The 24,932-nt window shown below is 44.9% G+C and overlaps 1 protein-coding gene and 1 pseudogene across 1 annotated transcript; one reads left to right on the top strand and one right to left on the bottom strand.

Annotated features, from left to right (window-relative positions):
- Positions 1-4,762: 4,762 nt before the first annotated feature.
- On the bottom strand, positions 4,763-6,850 carry LOC144134093 (uncharacterized; annotated as a pseudogene).
- Positions 6,851-14,517: 7,667 nt separating this feature from the next.
- LOC144134092 (uncharacterized) lies at positions 14,518-24,647 on the top strand. Its single transcript, XM_077667077.1, has 5 exons — positions 14,518-14,566; positions 14,646-14,795; positions 21,664-21,789; positions 24,258-24,487; positions 24,639-24,647. Exons 1-5 carry the CDS (start codon positions 14,533-14,535, stop codon positions 24,645-24,647), a joined length of 549 nt encoding a protein of 182 aa, XP_077523203.1. The 5' UTR covers positions 14,518-14,532.
- The last annotated feature ends 285 nt before the right edge of the window (positions 24,648-24,932 follow it).

Raw genomic sequence — 24,932 nt, 5'->3', positions numbered from 1 at the left:
GCTGTGCGCAACAATATATATATACATATGCATATTCATCTTTCACCTTTCTCTCGTTGAAACATTCCAAATTTCCCAGCGGATTATAAATAGCTGTTATCATTCACAATTTTGTTGTATATATAGTTACTCAAAAAGTATAGCAAAGTAAAGCAATGCTATTATATTTCATTATCTTAGGTAAACACATCAGTGGTTATTGTTGAGCCTTTCACTGACATTTGTTCAGCAAAGCAAATGCAATACCTTATGTTGTGGGTTACACAGCATAAAGCCATGGAGGTGCACGACTATATCAAATTTGTGTGCCCAAGAGCAAAATTTAGCCACTCTGCCTACTATTGCGCCAGTGTCGACATACTTGCAAAGGCTTGCATGTGACTGTTCACACCAAACGAACTGTTGCTATTGCAATGAAATATATACGACATCAGCAGTATGGGAGAAAATTTAGGAGTATAGAGTTGAGAGCATTTCGTATTTTTCATATCTTTTATTGGCCTGTGCAATACAAAATTGTTACTTCACGCATTAGTGTAGTCAGTTAGGTATAGTACCAGTTCACGCAATACAGCATGATGTTGATTGCATTGTCACTGACATTCATAGAACACTGCTGTCATAAATAAAATTATCCTGCAATCTAATTACTTATACAGTTTGGATATCTCATCACATGGCTTTATGCTTCACAGACCTCAGCCTTTGTGCTGTAGGGTTGGAGGAGTTACATACTCCAAAGTACTAACATCTACGATATCAGATTTAAAGTACTTTAATTACCTTTCTCCATTTCTGTACAATTTACTGCTTCTGCAATGGTCAGGAGCAAATATGCTTGTAATACCCGCATAGTCCAAATACGACAGCACAATAATTAAATAAGGATATACACTATCTTATACACAGAACAGATATTGATTTTCTGAAGTGGCTGAAGGTGACAGACCGCTACGGAAACGAGCTTTTGAAAACTGCAAATATAGAGAGTAGCAATTTGGACTAGCATAAGACCAGGCTATAGTTGCACGCAACTGATATGGAACGACCCTTTTTCTTCCACTAGGCATAATATGTATGGCAATAACAATAAATTTCTCTTGAGCTGTACAATTCTTCACTTAGGCCATGCACCACACTTCAAGGCTCTATTTAACTTTAGTGCTGTGCCAAATATTCACTGTTGTACTAATTCCTCAACTTTAAATGCAAGAGTGAAGTCACACTGTTTCTAGATGCAAAATTATAGTACGAGAATGCCTTCACCAGGATATTCTCTTTATTTTTCACTTTCAATACACATAAAAGATCCTTCATTCAAACATCCTTAATTAAATAGTCAACTCAAGCCTACTTCAGAACGTGCTAAACTTTACAGAGCGAGGTGACCCTATAGATATACATCATGGCAAAGGCCAGCTACTATTAGCACTTGCTCTTGGCAGGCTAGAATTGCATGTCCACAAACTTTTCTTCAGTCTTATTTTGGCTTGTCTTTTGTGCCCCTCCTCTCTTTACTAAATTCTCGTTCATGGAATGTTGCAATCATTGGAACATAATCTAATATAAATGGATTGTTGTTGTAGTGGGATGCTGGTACTGTTTTTTTTTCAATGACCGGCGCCTAAATTAGATCGGGATGGTACGTGTTAGGCAGGTATGAAGGCTGCACATGTTTGAGTAAAGAAACGTACCCCTGAAGTTTTCAATTTTCTGGAAAAGAACTACAACAAATATGCAAAGCAAATCAAGGAGGACGAGGAGGAGGAAAGGAAGATAGGTTAACCAGGGGCCGGGGGAAGGGGTGAGGGGATAAAAAGATCAAGGAGAAAGCAAAACATTATGTAATATTAATGACATGAGCTAGTAGCATAACCTATCGTTGCCTGTTGCAATAGTTCAAGTAATCTCAATAACCTGAACGGGTGTCCATAGGACCGTCGATCATCTCACGACCAAGAAATTGTGGTGTAAAAGCAAGTTACACTACCACATTAACTCCAACAACACATAGCCATTTCCTGCGTTCTCAAGATAAATGGTAGAAAATACACAATGAGCTCTCTAACTTTTTGCAGTGTGAAAAAAATGACGGTATAGGCATACCTGTATGCAGAAGGAAGTGCACTCTCAGTTTTTACTGCAGCAAAAATGCTATCAAAGAAGAAACCTAAAAGCCTGATCCTTCAACCCTAGGATTAATGAGCCCAGAAAAAATTTGATGAATGAAAAATTGCTATGCGAGTGCTCTCAGGAACAATAACTCATCTTTAAGCACAAACAAAGTTCATGAAAGAGCTAAGGCATTTCATGTCTCGAAAGGAGGCAGCACAAGCATAAAAGCCCCTTAATTCCCACTGCACTCTCAGATTCAGAAATTCTTTGACTGCTCATGCATTAAGCGAGTGAGATCAAAGTAACTTTTCTTCTATTCTTATGTATTTATCTTTTTTTGTAATGCTTGGCTGCAAAGCCAAGTGTTTCACATACTCGGTTCCTTCTTCACCAAGTTTCTTGTTGCAATAACCAGTTAACTGTGAGTAGGCTTTATGTGCAAGTTTTTTTTTTGATGTTTCGAAGAAGTGTGATTGTCTACCAACTTGCCTAGACTGCAACTCTAATCAAGCTATAAGTGTAAATGGAAATTATTCTCAGGCTTATAAGACTATTGCCAGGAGTTTGACAACTAACAAACCATTATTTGTCGACCAGCCACCATGCAGCCAGTTTACCACTGCTTAAAATGCATGTAAAGGGCTGGACTGGAAACACACTTGGCCCCTTTTATGCCCACAAACGGTGGATCCAGTTCAGTCATTAAGGACAAAGAAGAATATGGCACCTCTGTGTGCCTCCTTTTGGCGAAATGAAAACAACACGTACGGCAGAACCACCAGCTTTAAAGGGGCATGGAGGATATGACTTCAACCTATTGCTTTCTTATAATCGATTCCAAGGCTCTTGCTTTCTGTGTTGTTAGTTCTTGCAGATAAAATCATAATTTTAAATTTTTGTCCTCTCTCAATTCATAACAATAGCAAAAAAAACTGCTAACTACCATTTATAATTGAATGGCGCATCACCACAGATCCAGTGAAAGAACCCGTCTTTTTTAACTACACTTTTCTTGCAAAAATCTCTAATGATGACAGCAAATGTATCTAAATTTTTGCAACTTCGCTTTTAAAGCGTTATGATGTGTAAGTAGCTTTTTGTTTTTAGACAGCAGTAATCCATCAGATTTGTCCTTGGCATCCCTTAAAGTAGCAGCAGCTTCGAATTTCTTGCTACAAACCTGATGCTGTATGGTATTTTATTCAGTATAAATAGCCCAAGCCTCATGTCATGAGCAGACATATATATGGTTACACAGCTAAATTATTCAATTTCTTTTTAAAGCAATATATAGTCATGTTAAATTAAAGTGCTGAAAATATAATGTGTCTCGTGCTAATTAAGTGACGTAATTCAAAGACTGCATTGAAACAAGTGTTTGAAGGGAGCTCCTTCCTAGAAACAGATCTACTTTCTGGTGTGGCTCGTACCAAGTGTTGATGCACTTCATCCTCAGCATATTTACAGCATGGGTGAAACTGCATTTACGAAAGTTAAGTGTGCAGTTTTATAGGCTCATCTTAGCAGCCCGAAATTAGGTGGCATGAGAAAAGAGCTGCAGGGGACACAAACAATTAAGGGCGCCCATCACAGCAGATGCCACTGCACTACATAGTGACAGAAATTCGTTTTTGCTGGTGGACACTAAGAAGCGGTGCACTGCTTAGAAGCAGGTCATTTCAAACTTATTATTCGATGCAACAACTTTCCGTGCCATGAAGTGACTTCCAGAGGTGAGTGAGCATCCCTTCTCTCCTATGATGTTTGAACTCTAGGTTTGTCAAGTTAAATTTCCATATTATCTTTTTTGTAACCATGTCATTAATGCATCACTTACAAGCAGTTAAGCTGCATGCACTAGTCTTACCTAACATTTAACATAAATGCGTGTTAATTCAGCCTTGCATTCTCAATATCTTTCTTTGCCCACTACTGTGCAGTCTGTTATATACTAACAAGTTGAGAGTATACTTATTTATTTATTATTTATTTATTCAAGTTGCCTCACAGGCTCCAAGCATGGAGTATTGTGTGAGGGGGGGGTTGCATAAATAGGGGTAATAACAGGAGCATGAATGACACGAATATATAATGCTGATTGACTATTAGTACTCATTAAACAGGCAGGCGCTCACGGGAACAAGAGGGTTCTGGAGTTTCTGGAGGCGCAGCAACGACCCTGCCAGTATATTTGGGTGGCCCTGAAGAGGGCCATTATAGCTTCAAAGTTGATGTTCCCCAAAAGATGAAATTCCAAGTGCTTCAATGCAGATCTAGTATGCAACGGTGGCTCAGTGGTTATGGTGCTTGGCTGCCGACTTGAAAGATTCAGATTCCATCCGGGCTGCAGCAGTCACATTTTGATGAGCATTGAATACTATAGAGCCCTTTGTACAGTGCGATGTCGGTGCATGTTAAAGAACTGCATGGCGGTCGAAATTTCTGGACCCCTCAACTATGGCGTCTGTCATAGCCTGAGTCGCTATGGGATGTTAAGCCCCATACAACCAAATCCAAACCATGCAAAGGATGGTGATGTAGAAGTTGCTGTCTTCAGCACCAATTAACACTTCAAGCAAGATGCTGCAATCTGCAGCTATCTTAATAGAGGCACATAATCCTTCAGGCACCACAGAAATGTAAAGTCTCACTGAAGGTGAAGCAAAGGGAAAACGACATGCCCCCTCTTGTACTGAAGCTTTATACATCGAACTTTATTCTTGATGTACGAAATGGGCCAGATTTTGGTTTCTTGACCAAGAGCACTGTAGCGACGCACGTCCATCCTTGAAGAGTCAATTGGGACTCTAAAAAACTCTCTGCCATTTGGCAAGATGCCAGCTTTGGCATTGCCCCCCAGGAGATCAACAATGACTACAGCGCAGTTATCCACCAGAAAGCAGTCACCGACTTTCACGTCACCACCCACTTGTCCTGTAGAGAGTGGTGTGCACGCCCTCACCTCCGACATTCGTCGGCTGAGTTGCGCCAGAGGCTTATTTTTCGTCCGCAGTCTCTTCTTTACCTTTCCTAGGTAACTTTCAAAGGGAAATGCACTGAACTCATCGAGAGTGCCATGCTCCAGGCATTGCTCTGCCAAGTGTGCAAGGGTGTGCACATTGTACACGAGTTGTTTTTGTCCGTACAGTCTGCCAAATTCTTGCACAAAGTACCGCAGCAGGTCGTGAGCAAACTGGTTGAGGTCTCTGTGATGCTGAGGAGAGGCAAGTACCCTAACAGATACATGCAAATATAAAAAATGCTTATAAAGCTCATCAGGCAGGATGGATTTCAGGAGAACAGGCCCCAGGTATAGTAAAAAAGTCCTGAACTCTGTGGCCTTCCATCTGTCGAGTTATTCGGTGCCCCTCGGTTTCCTATGAAAGTACTTTGGAAATGCAGTTGCTGCTTCTCGCAGCTTGTCGTTGAGTGCACTCCTGTCAGCCCGGCTCAGCCTGGCAGCGTGCCCCTTGCATGTCCAATTCCTAAGGAGCCGCCGCATAACCCCCAAACAGACTAAATGCATATACTCTGTAGGAAAGCATTTCACCATATCTACGTTCAGAGATGTAAATGGTGAAACACCAGTGTGATGGCGCCGATCCTCTTGCGAACGAAAAGAGGAGTCTGTTCGCTGTGGTGCATGCAGGTCAGGGAAAGTCATCCTGTTTTCCATATAGTGCCCTTTTTGGCTGCAACGTTCACAGGCATGATAGCCTGTGTGGCCAGTGATTGCCTTCACGAAACTCCTTGCTGGAGCGTCACAGATGACGGCTTTTAAGCACACATTGACGTGCACCCCTTTCACCATCAGTCCGTTGCAACTAAGGTTGCGCACTTCATCGATGAAAGGCCTGAGGTATTCCTGGAGGCACGGAGGTTTCCCTGCACCGCAGTACGCACTGACCATAAATGGTTCAGATTTCTTGATGTTAATTACTCTGCACAGAATTGGCCAGAGTGCAGTCTGGCTACTCCTATGCAGAGGCAGCCCATCAATATTTGGGTGCAGCTCGACATTCTCAGACGCTGGTCCTTGGCCAACAGCATGCTGAATTCCGTCAGCAAGGCCAAAATGCACAAACGAGTCGCCGTGTTCTAAATTAGCTTTTCGCTCCGTCTGCATGATGGTCCTTGCATCTTTCGGGAGCTCTACAATCCCACGCCGACGGCAGAAGTCCAGCAAATCGTTGATGCAGGCGTGCGTCAAATTGTGCTTGCTAGCTATGCTAGCTAACTCCTGCGCTGTCGAGAGATGGCGATAACAAAGCTCAGGAGACTCTTCACGAGGCTGGCCCATTTCCACGTTCTCAGCAGTAAGGCTGTTCGTGGACGAGGTCTCATCGCTTGAGTCGCACGAGGTAGCGGTATGCTCGCTAGAAAGGCTTTCAGCGCAACTCTCGGACACATAAGCCTGCTCGTTGAGCTCGCTCTGAACAGATGGCATCGACGGGTCTGCAGGTAGCGACGAAATAGCTCGTCCGCTGCCACTAGCGCAAGCGCCGCTTGCGCAGGCTTCGCTATTCGGCCGTTTGCTTGCTCCGGACGGTAGCGGGAGTGGAGGGGCGCTGACGACGTCCAAGGCCGCCTCGCCACCCGTTCTCTTGCTTCCGGAGGATTTCAGATGCGTAGACGGTGGCCGTTGGATACCGAGCTCTCCTAAAAGTTCCCTGTACTCTTTTTCGATGATACGGTACCTCCGCCACTTGCTCATGACCTCCGTCTCCATGCTCATGACGGAGCGCTAAAGATCAGAGTGACGAACAATCAACAAACCTAACCGCTCAGAGCTACAGTTAAAAACGAAAAGAGGCCTAACAATGAAGATACTCGCAGCGCACAAAAGCACAAACATCACAAAAAGGCGTTAACACTGTGCATAAAAAAGACCTCCGGTTGCGAATTATTCGGTATTATATTAGGTCACTATCTTTAGTAAATAAAAAAATAGTTGGGTTGTTTTTATTTTTAATTCACGGAGAAAATAAGTTGCCGCAGCGGCACGTCTTAGTAGAATGCGTCTAAAATACGGTCGTGCCGCACCTCCATAATTACCACCACTCGCTAATAACTGTTCAGGTCATATAGCCTCCTTGACTCGCTCATCCATCCACTCCAGTGAGAGCTACACTCTACTGTAGTTGCCGGAGCAAATGTATAGTCACTGTCTGTAATTTATATTTTTTGTGATTTGTTTACAGCCTTTCTCTGCTTTGTGCCAGTGATCGATGCAGATCGAGGCTATTTTCTCTATTTCAGCGCTGATAGCTGGTAGAAAACTTGTCGTGAAATATTGTGTGGGCCTCGGGACAGACGGGGCATCAGCCCAACAGCCTTTACACAAAACTCAAGGCACAAAATGCGTGGTTCTAGCGTGGTTCTAAAGTGCGTGGGCTACCCCCCCATTGACTGCTTTTCATATAATGTACTAGAATCCTTTACGTCAGGCTTTCAAATGAAGCACAGGTACTCCAACACGGCAGCATGAGTACGGAGAAAAGTACGCCGGCCTCATGTGACGCCGCTGATTATTCGTAATATAGTCCGAGGTGATGGCGGCCGTGCTAGACATCTTATCTTCCCGCATACACCTAACGGCTTGTGTGCGTCAAGTTGGCTCAGCATAGCACCTGCCTTGCGATTAATTGTGAATAAATTGGCTATACTGGAAGGCCGCTTTAATCGGTGCATTGAAAAGTAGAGAACGCTGCTGCGCAGAAAGAATACATATGGAAATATACACCGATGATCAAAATTTGCTTTTTGTTGGATTTGTAATCGGTGAAATTAATTTGAGCGAATGAACAAGGGCTTCGGTGGAAGACCACGGCCCCTGTCCGGCGAGCTTTAGCTCTACCGTACGGTAACTACGCCAATTCTTTTGCGAAAACGCTGAGTTGCGTGCAGCTACGCAGAACGACAACACCGAATGGGAGCAGCACATATGTTACATTTCAGGGCATGCGGTAGGGTTTTTTCTAGACAGCCCCGAAATATCTTCCCCTGATGAGCATCTCTGACAAACGTTTCCTGCTGGATAGGTGCCGCAGCGTTTCTTCTTTTTTTCCTGCATTAAATGTGAGCTGAAGAGGCATTACTGCGAACCTAAAGCTTCTGAGTGACCGGCGCCGACCCGAACTTCATCGGTTTTGTCTATTGTCCATTCGGTGATTTCGTAGCAACAAAGTCAATTTATGCAATCGAATCTGACAATCGCGTGCTCAAACGAAAGTTGACGATCTGTCAGACAATACCCGGTTCTGCGTGATAAATGCAAAAAATGTTGGAAAGCCGATAGACGTTCCCGCTGATGAAGTTGAAGGTCACATGACCGCGCATATCGAGGTGATGAGCCGTACGTATGGGTTCAGAAACGTCTATCGTAACCTGGACATGGTCAGTGACTTTCAAATTCATCAGTATATCATGCCTCCAGACGGACTTTCCCATTGATGTCTGAGCTGGCACTCTCTTTGTTGTCACTGCCGTCATCAAACGCAGCCGTCAAACAAATGCTCAGCTAAGTCTTAGGGCTGAGACGGGACAAAAATTCTTGGCCGGTTTAAAATCCTAGCAGCCTCCATTCCCGGCCATACCAAACTTCACGTACATGGAGGAGCGCTTGCAAATTCTAGTTATAGATCTACATTCTATTTCGCAGGTAGGTTTTATAGTGAACGAGACCTGGCTGAACATTTGTTCGGTGGCTGCGTTTGATGACGGTAGGGACAACAAAGATAATGCCAGCTCAGACATCAAAGGGAACACATATATGCTAGGGCTCGACGAAAGTTCGTCTCCATGGTCAGGCATGATACTGAGGAATTTGAAGGTCACTGACCATGTATGGGTCAAACCTTTCCCCTTCGAATCAGGTCACGATGCCTGAGATCCCTCTCTAGACTACTTCCGTCTATTGTGCTATATCTTGTCTAGCCGCAACCTCTGTACTAAAGTTTGTCTTGTAATTTATTGTAGTGTATTTATTTTATTGTGTTTAGTGAAAATGTCGTGAGCTGTACCTATACTGCATTGCTGAATGCATATCATTACTGAGTGAGTTTATTGTGCGATGTTTTTTGCGTGTTGTTATTTTCCCGATACTGCTATGCTTTGAGAAAAAAATAAAACACGACGTTAATGATAAACACCACATTTGCTTAATCATGAATTCGCTTGCAGGCAAGCCTTGCGCTACTTCTAATAGTATTATGTAGATATACTTGCGAAAAATCGTTTAATATGGCTAAGGTGTTTTCCATGCAAAAACAAAGTTTTTTGGCTTTATTTGGGCTACTACGGAGGCCAGCTTGGCTACCTGTGCTTGGAGCCATCTGGCAACCCTTGCTGCCCGTCCGACCGCTCCGACGGATGCCATCTCTTTGTTCGGTCGTCGCTGCGTATACATCGTGTTTTCCCGTGATCTTCTAGCCCGCCACTTGCGTATTTACGCTTTTTTGTTAGTAGCTTCTTTTGTTTCCTCATGAGCCTACTGTCATGAGTAGCAATAAGGGGAGAGGCGTCATTTGTTGCCCTGTTCTGTAATTGTACTATTTTATAGTCATGTTAGAGGCTAGCTTGCCACATGGGTTCGGACTGACGACATGTGCACCTTCAATTGTATGCCTTTTTCATGCACTTATTTTCTTAACGGTGCGTTGTATTGCTTCTGAGATGTGTCGCGAGACCTTCGTGCGAGAGGAACATGAGAATAGGGCGAGCGAGCTTGTGAAAAATCAGTTTACGCACTAATCTTTGTTTGCATCGCTTTACTCCTTGCAGCATGCCACCAAAACCGTTTGCGGTCGTGAAGTTCCCGATGGAGGACGACAGCTTGGCTGTCGTCCCTGTCGGGTGGCTCTCCCACGATTGGCAGCATTGCCACTGGCCGAAAAGGCGAGCCGCGGAGGTAATCCGCCTCGCTCGAGAGGAGGCGGACCCATCCGCCCCAGGGTGCGAGTGGTTCCGCTGCCCAGTCGCTGTCGTCACAACATGCAGTAAGTGGTTTTATTGCCGGGATAAAGCTATGTGTGCAATAGTGAATTGTGGTGTCTAGCATCCCGAAGCGACGCATGGGCTGTGACGGGTGCTGTATTGGAGGGTCCCGGATTTTTTAACCGGCTTTAACGTGCGCCAACACTTCACAGCACACGGGCGCCTTTTGCTAGCCTGTCAAGTGACTAATCTTTTCAAAACTCGGAGGCTAATGAATGATGCACACATGCATTTGTGAGCTGATGTCATTGCTTCATCTGCATCAAAAGCGATTGCCAGTCCAAATTCGCATGTGATCTCAAACACTGCAATGCGTTGTTTTATGGTGATATCCAGTTTTCCAGGTCACTGGACTCTACAGGTTTGAAAACATTTAGGACTGACTGTGCTTTGTTCTTGTCCAAGTTTATCGCTCGTGATTGAAAAGTTATCTCTATCACATGGGCATTTCAATGACTTTCAAACCAATTGTCTACGACTCAGGAGATGAACACTAGTTGCTGCACAGTTAGCTGCAGCAGCAATTGAGTCAATATATCGCTTGCTCGTGACGTGACTTCTGCTCCTATCAAGCGCTGGCGGCCATGCCGCCAAACCACTCGATCCCAGACCGTCCGCCTTGCGTGGCCTGACTGCTCCTGAGATGCTTTGGATTATTTCTTTATCCTTTCAGGCGTGATGCTGCCTCCACAGGGGAATTGGCTATTCAATTCAGGCTATTACTTTGAACTTGCTGGATCGGTGCATGTGCGCTGCACAAAAAAAGGTGGAAATGTGCGACAATATGCATGCATACATAGTGTGGCCGGGTTACGATGCAATGATAGATGATGATGTGGTCTGAAGTGACCCACCGGGATCGTGAACTATCTAGTTTACTCTTCCAGCTTTGTGACATTAGAAAGAATGGAAACCTCAAATCATTGGAGGTACAAAAATATTTCACGAGCTGCTGGTCGAGGATCCTGTCTGCAACGAGTCTACGATACCTAAAGCTCGGCCTCAGCATGCTGTCCTTTCTGCCGTTGTTGCTGGCTGTGGCCGTGGTGATGAACCACTTGGCCTAGTGCTGTAGCCAAGGTATATGGAGTGACGCAGGGCCCAGTCTGTGTTTGGGTTGTCAAACAAGTCAGATGGCCTCACTCGAAAAAAAACATTCACTTCTTCAGGGTGTAGTCCTTGCTCACCATAGCTTTGCAGACATTAAGTTCACGACCCAAACCTCTTATCTGTCACAAAGTGCACTCTGTACTCTTGTAAATTGAGACTCATGGGGTCCAAATTGTCTTGCTTAGTCCGAGCCAGCCACAACCTGCAGCTCTTTGTGCTCTGGGATCTTGGAGTTCTTGTGCTAAGTTCATGTTAGTCTGCTTCTTCTTGTGCCTGTACCTGTCGCTATGATTGGAGCCACTGAGGATAATGCACAAAGCCATAGTGAAGCTGCGGATGGACGGGAATCAACTCTGTGTGAGCAAACAGAGGCAGCGGTAAGCTAGAGGCAGTCTGGCAGTGGTTCAGCACAGCATGGCCGCCTGGCAACCGATGGGCACTGAATGCGACATGCGGGCCATGTATAATGTATTGAGACAGTGAAGCAGCACGAAACTTGGTGGTGATTTCGAAGGCCTTCAAGAGCGGCAGTGTGCACTCTTGAATTTGGAAATCAGAGCCTTATAATTGGCGAATAATTGCTGATGTTTAAAAATATTCAGTTGAACCTTGCTGTAACGAAGGAAACCCCAAAATGTCTGTTTTAGCCGTTCCATTTTTATGGCAGTCATCGACCTTTGTTGCAAATGGATTTCATGCTAACAAGCTTATCTACTACAATGTTTTGCTAATGTGCATAAAATTTGACTCCACATTGCAGTGGCACTGTGAACTAGTCGAAGAAAGATAGGTGTACAGAATCGGGTGGTTTGCTTTGTCACTTGAAGGCTCCACTGGTACTTTCTTGCATCACTTTTGCTGTGACAATATATATTTGTAACGCTGTTCCACGAATTGCTTGAAAGTAATGAGATAGAAGAGCTGCTGATATCATTATGAAATTTTTCTGCTGCCAGCAAGCAGCACAGAGAAATCATACAAACAGGAGGATGTCTCTCTGCATTGCAACATTTCCTGCACCATGACAGTGCAGTTATCAGGAACCCAGTCTATATAATAATGTTCAATTATCGAGTGATTTCTTCTGTAGGGTTATATGCTAAACTGACGGGACCAAAATATGCTTCACTTCTAATTAACTGAAAATTCCAATTAGGCGGCTTAAAAATATCGGGAGTCAACTGTATAAATTATTTAGCGGTTTTAGGCGAATAATACGCAGTGATCTGTGTATACACTCATGTCTACCGCATCATTTGAAAGTGCGCACCAACAAGCTGTGGTGTCAGTCGATGCATGCGCATGTACCTGTTAGTTTTAAGTAAGCAAAAGCATTGGGCGCACAAGACAGGGGCAGCTTTGAAACCAAAATTATTGCACGTGGTTGGTGATCAGTCATTAAAAGCCTTACAAAAATTAACACAGATTTTGTCTTTTATACACAGATAGCTTAGTGTGTCACCAGTGTGCGTTGCGGGAGCTTTCAACACACAAGTGCCTGCCTCATGCTCTAATTTAAGTAGATCATCTGAATATGTCAGCCTTGCCAACGCTTGCCTGTTTCTTGCAGAGCCCACATGAGAACGGCTAGCTGTCTTCCCACAGGCCTAATCGCCTGCATGTAGTCATAATGACCAGGCAGTGGAAAGCTTCTGTGAAATGTAGAATTGGCAATGGGGAAAGTAAAAATGCAGTATTCTGTACTAATGGGAGGCTTCAGTGCCAATGTTGGCAAAAAGCAGGCTGGAGACCAGGCAGTAGATGAATATGGCATTGGCACTAGGAATAGCAGAAGGTAGGTATTGAGTTAGCTGAACGCAATAACTTAAGAATCATGAATACTTTCTTCAGAAAACGGAAGAGCTGAAAGTGGACATCGAAAATCCCTAACGAGGAGACTAAAAATAAAATTGACTTCAAACTGTGTTCTAACCCTGGCATTGTGCAGCATGTGGAAGTAATCAGAAAGGTATGATGCAGTGACCACAGATTGGTAAGGTCTCAAATTAGTCTGGACTTGAAGAGGGAACGGAAAAGACTAGTAAAGAAGTCCATCAACAATTTAGCTGTAAGAGGGGAGGTAGAATAATTCAGGATTTCGCTACAGAACACATATTCAGCTTTAACCGAGGAAGACAACCTCAGTGTAGACGCAGTGAACAATAAAATTTCAGAGATATTACCGAGTGCAGTGAAAAAGTAGTTCAGGGGGAGGAGTGCAGGGAAGAAGTTCTTTACCAGTAAACTATCCAAGCAGATGAAAGATTTGATTAAGACATGAGAAAGTGTGAAAGCCTCCAACCCAACAGACAAGATAGAACTGGCAGAGCTATCAAAGCTGATCAACAGGCGTAAAGTATACGACATAAGGAAGTATAATATGGAGAAAATCGAGCATTCTTAAAGAACTGTGGCAGCCTGGAAGCAGTGACAAGAAGATTAGGCGTAGGCAAAGATCAGATATATAGGCGCTTAGGGACAATTAAGGGGGCAATGTCATTACTAATATGCACAAGTTTGTCAAAGTAGCAGAGCAGTTCTATACTGACCTATACATTATTCAGAGTAGTGAGGACAATGAGATTGGCAGTAGAGAAGAGCAATCAAACGTTCTGCCAGTAACGAAGACCGAGGTTAAGAAAGCTTTAGAAGCTATGAAAAAGGGGAAAGCAGCTGCGTAGGACGCGTTAACTACAGATTTGTTGAAGGATGGTGGGGCTATTGTGCTAGAAAAACTGGCCACCCTGTATAAGCAGTGCCTCTTGGCATCGACGGTACCGCAGTGAAACTGCCCACATTCAGGGCCACTGCACAGAATGCCTCCACGACAAAGTAGTCCGTTGTTAAAAGTTCTTTCAGCGCAAGCTAGAAGCTAATCACAGGAAAAACTTATAAGGTCTGTATTCTAAAATTTTGGTGCCTGGCTGGTTTCATAATTCAATATAGTTGCATTATCGTTTACCACCTTCCAGCCTAGCAGGAAATAAACCACATATGCAGCAAAGGCCACTGATGCTACCACAGAGGCTGTGTGCTTGGCCACCAAGGTCACATGATAATCTACATACCTTCCCTACATTTCCTTTCATAGCCCACAGGCTGCTTCAAGATGCCTACTGTAAAGTGTTTGTGTTTGCAATAGCCAGGAATTATTGCATTAAAAGTAATATCCAGGAATTGTTGCATTAAATGTTTGCCTTATTTTCATGTGAAGCAGCAATTTTAGTGTGGACTTTTTTGAGTTAGGTGTTTGATCTCTAACCTTTTGCAGGATGATACAAGAATGCAGAGAAAAAGGCTAAGAAATATGAGATGAGCTCTGCAGTGGAAAGCTCTGCAATTTCTGGTAAGTGGAAAATCCTAAATTTTTAAACATTAGAAAAAATTATGCATATTCAAAATATGCACGCATTTTTCTGTTTTAGGCAATGCAGGTCCGGATGGGCCTGACGTCCGGCTGCCATCGCCACCACCCCGGCTGCCATCGCCACCGCCCCGGCTGCCATCGCCACCACCCCGGCTCCCGTCGCCACCACCCCAGCTGCCATCGCCACCCCGGCTGATATCACCACCCTGTAAGCCTTTATCTGTGTTTAGTCTTTAGATTTGCATTGTTTCAGTTATGGCTTAGTGAATTTATGGTAATATCACATAGGAGAAAGGGGGGACACCCACCCTCTAGCCGTGCCTGCTTTTTATTGATCGCAAAAAATGCATATGGGTGACTCATGAATTTGAGCTCAATTAAGACCCTGTTGCAAAACTGCATTAAGTCTGCTTTCCTGCATAGCAAAAACCCCTTTACCACAGAGTCCATGCGAGTCCTTGAAAACCTTTCAAGAGGGAGAAGTTATTTTCAAGGGCTGAAGAACAATTTGAGGTGAAGGCGACGGAACAGATTCTTTCAGTTGTCAACACGTGTGCCCTATCCTTAGACGATGTCATGGCCAGTTGATACAGTGTTAGGTGGTAGCTTTAGAGATCACTTCTTGGTTTTTATCGTTGTTACAATGTTCTTTTTGGTGCCTTTAAAATCACCAGTCACACCTGTGTAGGCATGCGCTGTACCCTCAGAAGACTGAAGCATGCGCTGATTGATGTCAGACGTTCTTTCTGAGAAAAATGTACCCGGGCGTTGTTTACGGCGTCCCGTGTTCCGAATGTGACAGTGTCTACATTGGCGAGACTGGCAATTTTAAAAGGCACCTAAAAAAACATTGCAACGATGGGTTTGCCGAGAAGAGCAATTGTAGTGAGGTACTGTAAAAATTGAGTCACGAAGTTTAGCATTTCATTGTTTTCAAGCAAAGGATGGAAGGTAGAATATAGTTTTTGTACTGAAAATTTAAAAGTGCACAGAAGACAGGGACAAGAGGACTGGATGGGACAAACGCTGCTCACAACTGGGTTTATAAGAAACATTTTTCATTAACAGTTCACCTGTGAAGTCATAGTCAGCATTGACTTGCACAATGTAACTGCCAGAGGCAGGAGAGAATTTTAAAATTGTTATTCATCAGAATGTAATCAAAGGATGGTGCTACGTGTGTACAATGCTTGCTGACACCAAAGCATGTACTATAGTAACCATATGCGACTTGCCCATGAACAGCAGCTCTTTTTGAAGCACGGTCACAGAGCCTTTCGCTCATACACTCGACACACAAATTGCCGCAATGGCTTTGTGGTTAAGGTGCTTGGCTGCTGACGCGAAAGGTGCCGGCTCAATCCCGACTGCAGTGGTCTCACTTCAGTGGAGGTGGAATGCTAGATGCTCGCCCGTGTACTGTGCAATGTCTGTGCACGTTAAAGAACACCAGGTGGCTGAAACTATCGGAGCTCTCTACTGAGTTGCTCCAGCTAAGGTGGTTTGGGACATTAAGCCTCGTAAGTCATGACTAAGAGACAATTTCGGTATCTCCCTTACAGATTGTTTTTTTGCCATATCCCACGATTGCAGTCCTGTGCACTTCAGGGAAGCATCCGTGGCATTCCCCACAATGAAGTGGCAGATTCAATCCACCGCCTGTTCCAAAGGGCGTGGGCGCTCTCTGAGGCGGTCGTTATACACCAGCCAATTTGGCTGATGTACACTGCCACACCTGTGTGGTATTCGATAGATGACACCAGTGCAGCAAGGAACATGCACGTTTTTGTGCTTCTTCCGGCAGTCAGTATGGCGATCCGGTCTTTCCTCTACAAGTCTTGCATAGCTGCGACAGCTTACATGGCGTACAAAAAATCCCAGCTGTATGCCATACTTAGAGGCGATTTTCTTCGGGCTATGAAAGCTTTGTGCTGTAGGGCGTAACCTAATACCATTTGTTCTTGGAACCTCATATATTTTGATCTCGAAAAGTATTAGGTTATGCCCTAACTGCACAGTCTCATAAGCTGAGGATACTTGCTTCTCAGTATGGCATACGGCTGGTGTTTTCTGTGCCACGTAAGCTGTTACAGTTATGAAGACTTATAGAGGAAAAGCCATATTATTGTACTAGCTGCCAGAAGAAGCACCAAAACGTACGTTCTTGCTGCGCTGGTGTAGCCTATAGGACACCACTCAACTATGGCAAAGTGTGCATCAGTAAAACTGGCCGGTGTATTAAGAATATAGATACCTTCCTTTTGGGTAGTGTTTTCATCTTTAAAATATTGCGTAAGGCATTGTTACACATGGATTACCGTGTGGTATTTTCCTCTGGCTGCTATATAATTTACAATCCATTTTCTTGTGCTGTTTTGGCTTCAGTTTAAGCAGCTAAACAATGACCGCGACGTCAACATGTGGTTACAGGTCACGTGAGGCATGAAAAAATGGCAGTATAATCGCTACTCCTACATTTGTTATCATTCAGGCTCTTTGGGTGAAAGTGCATATTTCGCTTCTTTCCTTGTGATGCATCAGTAATCACTGTTCCCTTTTCTCAAAGGTCCCATGTCTGCCCCACTCCCCAGTTTTGCAGTCCTGCAAAACCATATATATACAATTTTTTCTGTTATCTTTGCGTTTCTATCATGCATTGTTGCAAGTGTTTGGTTTGGACGCGTTTCTGAACATCACTGCGCGTATGACTACGTATTACTCCCCCGATAACAGAGCAGCAAGCTTCCACACAACCGACCGAAAGGCACTTCTAGCATTACTTTTTTTCGAACTGAGCACAGAGAGGAGGTGAAGCCTTAGAGAAAGGCGCATGCCGTGATCACCGACGCACCACAAGGAAAGAAGTGAAGTGTGTGCTTCCGGCAGAGCAGGCGGATTGGTGCATCACCCGTTCGCAGCAGTCTCACAGAAGCAAGGACTCCTTGGGTACTTTTATTTCTTTGGGCTTAACTTACAGCTGTGTTGTGTCGACTGCAAGGACATTTTAAAGGAAATCCAAGGGCCAAAGTAAAAACAAAAATGAAGTTTTCCAGAGTACTCTTTTGGAACAGACAGCGGATCAAAACTTCATTGTGGTAACTGTCTTGAATGCTTTCCTGAACTGCACAGGATTGTGATCGTGGGACGAGGCAAAAAAATGAACTTGAGAAGGAGGTACTGGAAGCATCTCTTTTGGGTGATAAGTGCGTGAGCGAAAGGTCTGTGACCGTGCTTCAGAAATTGTCCACGTGCATGTAAAATATGGTAACTATATAGATATAGTACGTGTTTTGGTGTCATCATACGTTCTACATACGTGGCACCATCCTTTGATTGTATGCTGGTGAGTTGATAATTTTCTTGTTCTGCATTTGGCGATTACCTTATGCAAGTCGATGCTCGCTACAGCTGCGCTAGTGGGCTGCTATCAGAAATGTCTGAATAAGCTGCTATGAGTAGCGCTTGTCCTCTCCGGTTCTACTATAGTAGTTCTACCACTATAGTACAATCTGGCACGCTGTTCGAGCACTGCCGACATTTCCCCAGCAGAAACACCCTTTCCGTGCATTGGCACTTCATGATAGACGGCAAGAACTAGAGGTGGCGGAGGATTTCTGCTCGAGAATTGCCGGAAGCGCTTCTTTACCTCGGCAGCATCGATGTGCTCCCCCCACGACGGACGATCGACTGGACATCCCCTTCACAATTCAAGAACTGAAAGCAGCTCTTTCTGCTTGCACGCATCCTTCATCCCCAGGACCTGATGGAATAACATACAATGCGCTTCGTCATCTAGGCCCACAGGTAATCGAAGCCCTCTTAACATTGTTCAACCACTCTTGGGCCTCTGCCACTGTACCACAGCAGTGGAAAAGAAGCCGCATTGTGGCCTTGCTCAAACCTGGGAAATCGCCACTCACATTAACATCCTACAGACCAGTAGCTCTGGCAAGTTGTATTGGCAAGACGATGGAGCGTATGGTGCTAACCCGTCTAGAATGGTTCCTTGAAAAACATGGGCTATACCCTTCCACAATGACGGGTTTCCGCAAAGGCCGGTCTGCCATCGACAGTGTAATTGATCTCGTGTCAACGGTAGAACATGAAAAACGCCGTCACAGGTTGACTGCTGCTCTTTTCCTCGACATAAAGGGCGCATTCGATAATGTTCAGCATGATGCAGTACTAACTGCACTCGAAGAATGTGGTATAGGCGGACGTCTACACAATTGGATTGCAAGCTATTTGACAAACCGGACAGTCTACATGGAGACTCTTGAAGGTGACACAGCAGATCATCATGTTGCTTGTGGTGTTCCTCAGGGAGGAGTGCTCAGTCCAACGTTGTTCAATTTCGTGCTCATTGGCCTTTTCAAACAACTACCGAAGACTGTTTCAATATCCGCCTACGCAGACGATATTTGCATCTGGACATCAAGTGTCACGCGTCCCCAAGTGCAAGCAAGATTGCAGCGTTCGGTGTCCATTACGTCTGCGTACTTGCGCCGTCAGGGGCTTGAACTTTCGCCAACTAAAAGCGTAACATTGGCTTTCACACGCAAGATAATGGCGTGGTATCCGGTCACAATCGACGGGCAAATTGTTCCATACGTAACACATCAAAAATTCTTAGGTGTTACGATTGACCGTGACCTGTCCTGGACGAAGCACATTTCTGTGCTCAAGAAAAAGTTCGACAGCTTTGCAAGCATTGTGCGGTGTATGGCAGGAAAATGTTGGGGTCCCTCTGAGCGATCTTTACTACACGTGTACCAGGCGCTGGTAGTCGGCCTTCTCAGATACAGTGCACCCGTTCTCTCGGGGGTCAGACTATCAGGCCTGCGTGTGCTTGAAAGCGCGCAGGCTCGTGCTTTAAGAGTATGCTTGGGTTTGCCATGTAAAACTTCTACATGGGGCACATTTTATGAGGCCCGCGCCTGCCCAGCACGAATTTATTTTCAACAGGAGCCACTTCGTGTGCATTTGCGGCATCTGACCAGGCATCGTCATCACCCCCTGACTAACATTAGTGCGGTGCGTCCAGATGCAGCCTTTTCCAGAGCCCTTTGGATGCAGCGCAATGCGCTGCCTTCGAACTACGCGCCACACCAGATTGCGGAGGTGCCACTTTGGGCAGTACCAAAACCATCTATACGGACAACAATCCCAAGGATAACAAAGAAAACGCACATTCCAACAGTCGGACTGAAACAGCTGGCGCTGTCATACATTACATCTATGTATACTAACACCCAGCATGTTTTCGTGGACGGATCCGTTACGACCACTTCTTCAGCTGCAGCGGTGATAGTGCCAGGAAATGCCTAATGTCACCGTTTCAGGCTCATGCACAAAACGTCCTCTACGGCAACCGAATTGGCAACCATACGAGAAGCCGTCCTTTATATTGGTCACCAGCCAGCGCAGCAATGGACTATATTCTGCGACTCGAGATCGGCATTACAGGTCGTACAAACTTATCTAAAACCAAGAGCATGCGAGCAGCTGGTCCAACAGATTGTGCTTTTGTTAGCCGAGGCTTTCCACCGCGGCCATATCATAAAGTTTCAATGGATACCGAGCCATTGCGGCATAGCGGGAAACGAGCGTGCTGACGCCGAGGCTCGGATGGCACATAGTGATGGTGCTTTCATTGAGATAGCCTTTTGAAGATCAGACATTGGAGCCTTGTTGGCGCATTTAATGCAGGCGGCAATGCAGTCGCACTGGCATGATCCGAGTCATCAACAGGACCGCGTGTGTAAGCTTGACGCTGGCTCACGATTACATATCCCATCTGTGGTGGTGCGACGTCATGGGACTTTACTCCACCGGCTACGGCTTGGCGTTGCCTACACCAAACACTATCTTCACAAGATCGGCATCAAAAGTAACCCAAATTGCGCACAGTGCAACACACCAGAGACTATTGGACACCTTCTTTGCGCGTGCCCGAAATATACTTCTGAAAGAACAACATTGGAGGCGACCGTGAAAAACCTGGACTCTCGCCCTCTCTCTGAGGAAACTCTTCTGGGCGCAAGGACGAGACGTTCTGATTGGTGGCGTGTGACAAAAGCCCTGCTCCACTTTTTGTGTGAAACAGGCCTGGATACTCGTTTGTGACCGCCTGTGCACAACCTACATGGTTAATGACATGTGTCGGTGTTGTGTTGCAGACACCAGTTTTGAGTTTTATGTGTGTCCAGTAACCGCGATGCGAGCGCCAGCCAGTGTTGTGTGTGTGTGCGTGTGCATAGACATCACCCGTGAAACTCATTGTATTATGCCATCATCAGCCTTCATTCACACTTTCCTTTTCCTCCTCTTCCCTTTCCCCTGTGTGGAGCAGCAGGCCAGGGCCCTGTTACCACCGGCCGACCTCTCCGCCTTTCTTTCATTAAAATTCCCTTTCTTCTCTTCTCTACGACTATAGTAGACCATAGTCCGGTTCCGGATTATAATCTAGTGATTGAACGTGTGTGTAGATGGTGCCTTCTGGAGTGGACTATTTTATACTGTGAGTGAGTGCGTACATGGATGGTGACTGCGGGAGTGGAATATGTACTATTATAAGTGACTGTGTGCATAGTGGGGAAGATCCGACAGGTTTTAGGTCGTTGTTAACATAAGTGACGCTACGGTGGATCAATTGCCCGCAGAATAAGCAAGGCTAATCCCACCTGTAGCATACAACTCAACTCTGCGGTTCTCTCATTCAAGTTGTTCTTGTGCTTTCAAATTTGCAGCATGATACCAGCTGGGGCAGCATACAGCTTCGTTAAGGCTTTTTGTGTTTTTGAGGGTCCGCCAGAATAAAGGAGCAGTTTAAATTACTAAATCTGGTAGAATGAGATGACACCCTGAACAAGCATGGTCTTAATGAATGGGAGCTCATAAATGCCTAATGCTAATTCTGTACGAGGCAGTTACGGTGTATATATATGTATCATTTCAGCAGAAGTGCTGATGTAGCATTTTGGCATTATCTGTGTAGCATTACCTGTGTTATACTGAGTAATTTTTCCGTTCTTCCTGCATCAACACTAATGCTTCATGTTCGTGTCCAACTTCAGCCCTGCTTAGCAGCCACTCAATGGAGGCGGCCACAACAGCTGGTGCAAATTGCACTGCGGGCTGCCCGGCTAGTTCGGCCTCCACTGCAGGTGACCTTGAGGATGTGGAGGAAGCGACTAGCGATCGTAAGGCTTTTCGCTTTATTTACTTGTATATGAAGAGCCTGAAAAGACGAGAATGCAGTGAGAGGATAGGATGAGAATCTATTTTTTTGAAGTATGAGCCTAAACAGGCCTTGGTAGAAGTTCTCTTTTGCCTTAAAGGAGACCTAGTTGGTGGATATTTCAAAACGTGTGCTTTGAAAATGACCACTGTTTGTATAAATATGCCTGCTGCAAGTAATTCTTAATAGAAGTACTGAACCTAAGCGGTGATAAAATTTGCTACTTGACACTTCCACAGCTCTATCTCATTCCTACTAACTAGTTGCAGTGTGTTTTCCCGGCGAGTAGCAGTTTGTTTCCTTTAATTTCTTTTTTTGGTTCTGGATTGTGGTTTTGGTTCTGTTATTGTTGTTTCCCTTGGCCTATGTCACTAGAAAGCCACAACCTTTTAAAGACGGACCAATAGAAATAAAACAAACATTACAGATTGTGGCTCAGGACTGCAAAGTGGTCACTGTACTCTATACAGTTTCTCTAGTTTTTGTGCATATATTTTTTATGTGCCCAGCCTGCTGTGCTTTCTCACTACCACTGGCAGCTGTTGTCACAATGGAAGAATACACTTATGGCTGTTTCCATCCTTGCCAGGATGTGACGGCAATCAAAATGGCAACCAAGCTGAATAGAAAACTGGTGGTACATAGAAGGTACAGTATTCAGAGCAGCTATTTTTAACTAAGGCATTGTCAGTGCATGGTGCATTTGTGATATATAGATCTGCAAGGGATAGAGCAGTTGTACCGAACAAATACCTTTGTGTTTAGCTGTGCCTTGTGGTGGAATCAATAGCAATTTAGTAGCTTAATGCAGAGCATGTTGACGCCCAGTGTTGGTTTACATTACCATCGTCGATGCTGCAGTCCCACAGGGTGTTAATTGTTCTGACGTCCAGTGAAATCTTCCACAGCAGTTCATCATCCTGCAGAATCTCGCACTTCACAAACAACCTCACCATGACATCGTGCAGAACAGCCACAAATATGTTCCCTCGAGGCATCCACCACATTTGCATTACCCGTCCTGATATGTCAAACTTGCGGCCAGGTGCGCAGTTGTTCTGTGAAGGATGACAGCCATCTTGAACATATTCGTGAAGAAGCACCGATTGCTTATAGAGCATTCACTCTTGGACACTCGGCGGAGAGAGCAAGCGAAATCCTCTGCCACCGAAAAAGCTGCATCGTTCACACTTCCCAACCACCTCGTCTGCGCACATCGTCTGTGTGTCGTCTGCTCAAGGCGTACACAGATATGGCAAGAGGTCAATCCATGCTGTCTACGTACGATAACTGTATGCACGCTTACTTACGCTAAATGCAGCTTTTTTGCCAGACATTACGCCATTTCTAGCATTGTCGCTTTTAAATACATAAGATTAGCCTAGTGGCGCCATCTGGTGGTTACTCTCAAGCCTTTTTTAAAAAAAGGAAAGGATCGTCACCTAAAATAAAAAAGAACACATTTATCACTCACACTTTTTTTATGGGTGAGATGAGACAAAGCGAAAGAGCGCTGGCGCTTTTATGGGCATTGAACGCGCTCAAACAGGCAGTAACAGCGACGAATTCAGTCCCAAACGAGGCGTCCCGCACCGAAGGGCGTCGCCATGTTTGGCTCCCTATTGGCTGACGGGATTCGGCGGATTTTTTTCCGGTGGCAGAATTCGGTCCTGGACCGATCAGGCTTACCGCTTGGTATTTCGGCGCAATCTCTGCCGCGGCAGCGGATTCCGCTCGATCTCTCTGCCGAATGTCCAAGTGTGAACGCGCCATTACTTGGCTCTGAGCACAATTGATGAAGCTCCGCATTACAAACTGGTAAAATATGTAGCCAGGAGACATTACATGCATCAAACAGCCACAGAGAAACTGTGTGCGTGGCATCAGCTCTTTTGTCAGCTCAGAAGAACCAAAACAGATTGAGCTGGTGCATCAGTGAAGAACCAAAAACAGCGCTCGCCCATCTTCTAGTCTGTCTTTATGGCGCTGTTTTTAGGTTTTCATCAGGTACCGGCACTCCCTGCAAGCGTTGCTGTTCTGAGTGGCAGTTCCACTGCAATTGGAACAGTGCCCCTTTCATCAACTATCAACACTCCCAAGATTGCTGAGCATACAGCTAAAAGTAGAAAGGTAAACGAAAAATCCTTCTCAAGAACCATGCAGAAAATCCTGGGCAGAGCTGTGGAGCAAACATAAAATTTCATTTACCGCATCATCCCTGATACTAGTTTGTCTCCCCTTTATTTATGGTGCCATGCTCTGATTTTCGATTGCAAGCCAACACCCGCATTTCGGATTTTCAAATTTGAAAACAATAGGTCGACTTGCAAGCGTGTAAATGCAGTATATTGCTCATACTGCGTCCTTGAGGTGTAAATATATACATCTGCTGTGAAAGCCTGCCCTCACTGGAAACCTTGCTCGTTTCAGCGACAATGCTCAAGGTGCTGCGGCTGCTGCTAGAAATACGGCAGCAGCAGCGGGAAATCCTGCAGAGGCTGAGCCGGCTGGAGCAAGCTCGGCAGGAGCCGAGGACACGGTCGCCGTCTCCTCCCGTGAGCTCCCTCCCGCCACTGTGCCCTCAGCTGCCAGCCTTCAGTATTGAAGATTTTCAGGCGGCAGAAGCTGCTGTCAGAGATGACCGAGGAGCAGCTGCCCTGGTAATTTAATTTTTCATTCAATGTTTTATTACAGTAGTCTGTTGGGTGCTTAATGTATATAGTTGAGATATTTATTGAAAAATCTGAGCCCCAGAAGTAGATGCTTGCCATGCCTAAGCCATAATCATGCTGTTCTTGTATAACTTTTCAGCTAATATAGTGAGAATGGATGAATTTTGAAAAGTCCGCACATATTAGGGTTACTGTGACATTGTTAATAGTCTGTTTTATTACAACTGAAAATTCCGGAAACACTCGCGCCCACTTATACCGAACATGACAGTTGCATAGATTACTTTATACTAAGTCTAATTCCTGTATTACAGTTAAAAATCCAAACTCCCGTACAGAATTAACATTTGTTTCTTTTTGATTCGAAATAAGTGCCCTAATTGTTTTTGCTTCTTCAACATTCGAAATGAATGCATTGTTTCTGTTCCTTCTG

The sequence above is a fragment of the Amblyomma americanum genome, chromosome 5 (genome assembly GCF_052857255.1).
Source record: "Amblyomma americanum isolate KBUSLIRL-KWMA chromosome 5, ASM5285725v1, whole genome shotgun sequence".
NCBI classification, from domain to species: domain Eukaryota; kingdom Metazoa; phylum Arthropoda; class Arachnida; order Ixodida; family Ixodidae; genus Amblyomma; species Amblyomma americanum.
The sequence above is the reverse complement of the archived record's forward strand: the minus strand, read 5'-3'. Positions and strand labels throughout refer to the sequence as shown.

Excerpts from the sequence above, each read along its gene's own strand:
- LOC144134092 (XM_077667077.1), top strand. The coding sequence starts at position 14,533 with ATGAGCTCTGCAGTGGAAAGCTCTGCAATTTCTG. Across the intron at positions 14,567-14,645 it reads GGAAAGCTCTGCAATTTCTG|GCAATGCAGGTCCGGATGGG; the intron begins GTAAGTGGAAAA and ends TTTCTGTTTTAG. Across the intron at positions 14,796-21,663 it reads CCGGCTGATATCACCACCCT|CCCTGCTTAGCAGCCACTCA; the intron begins GTAAGCCTTTAT and ends GTCCAACTTCAG.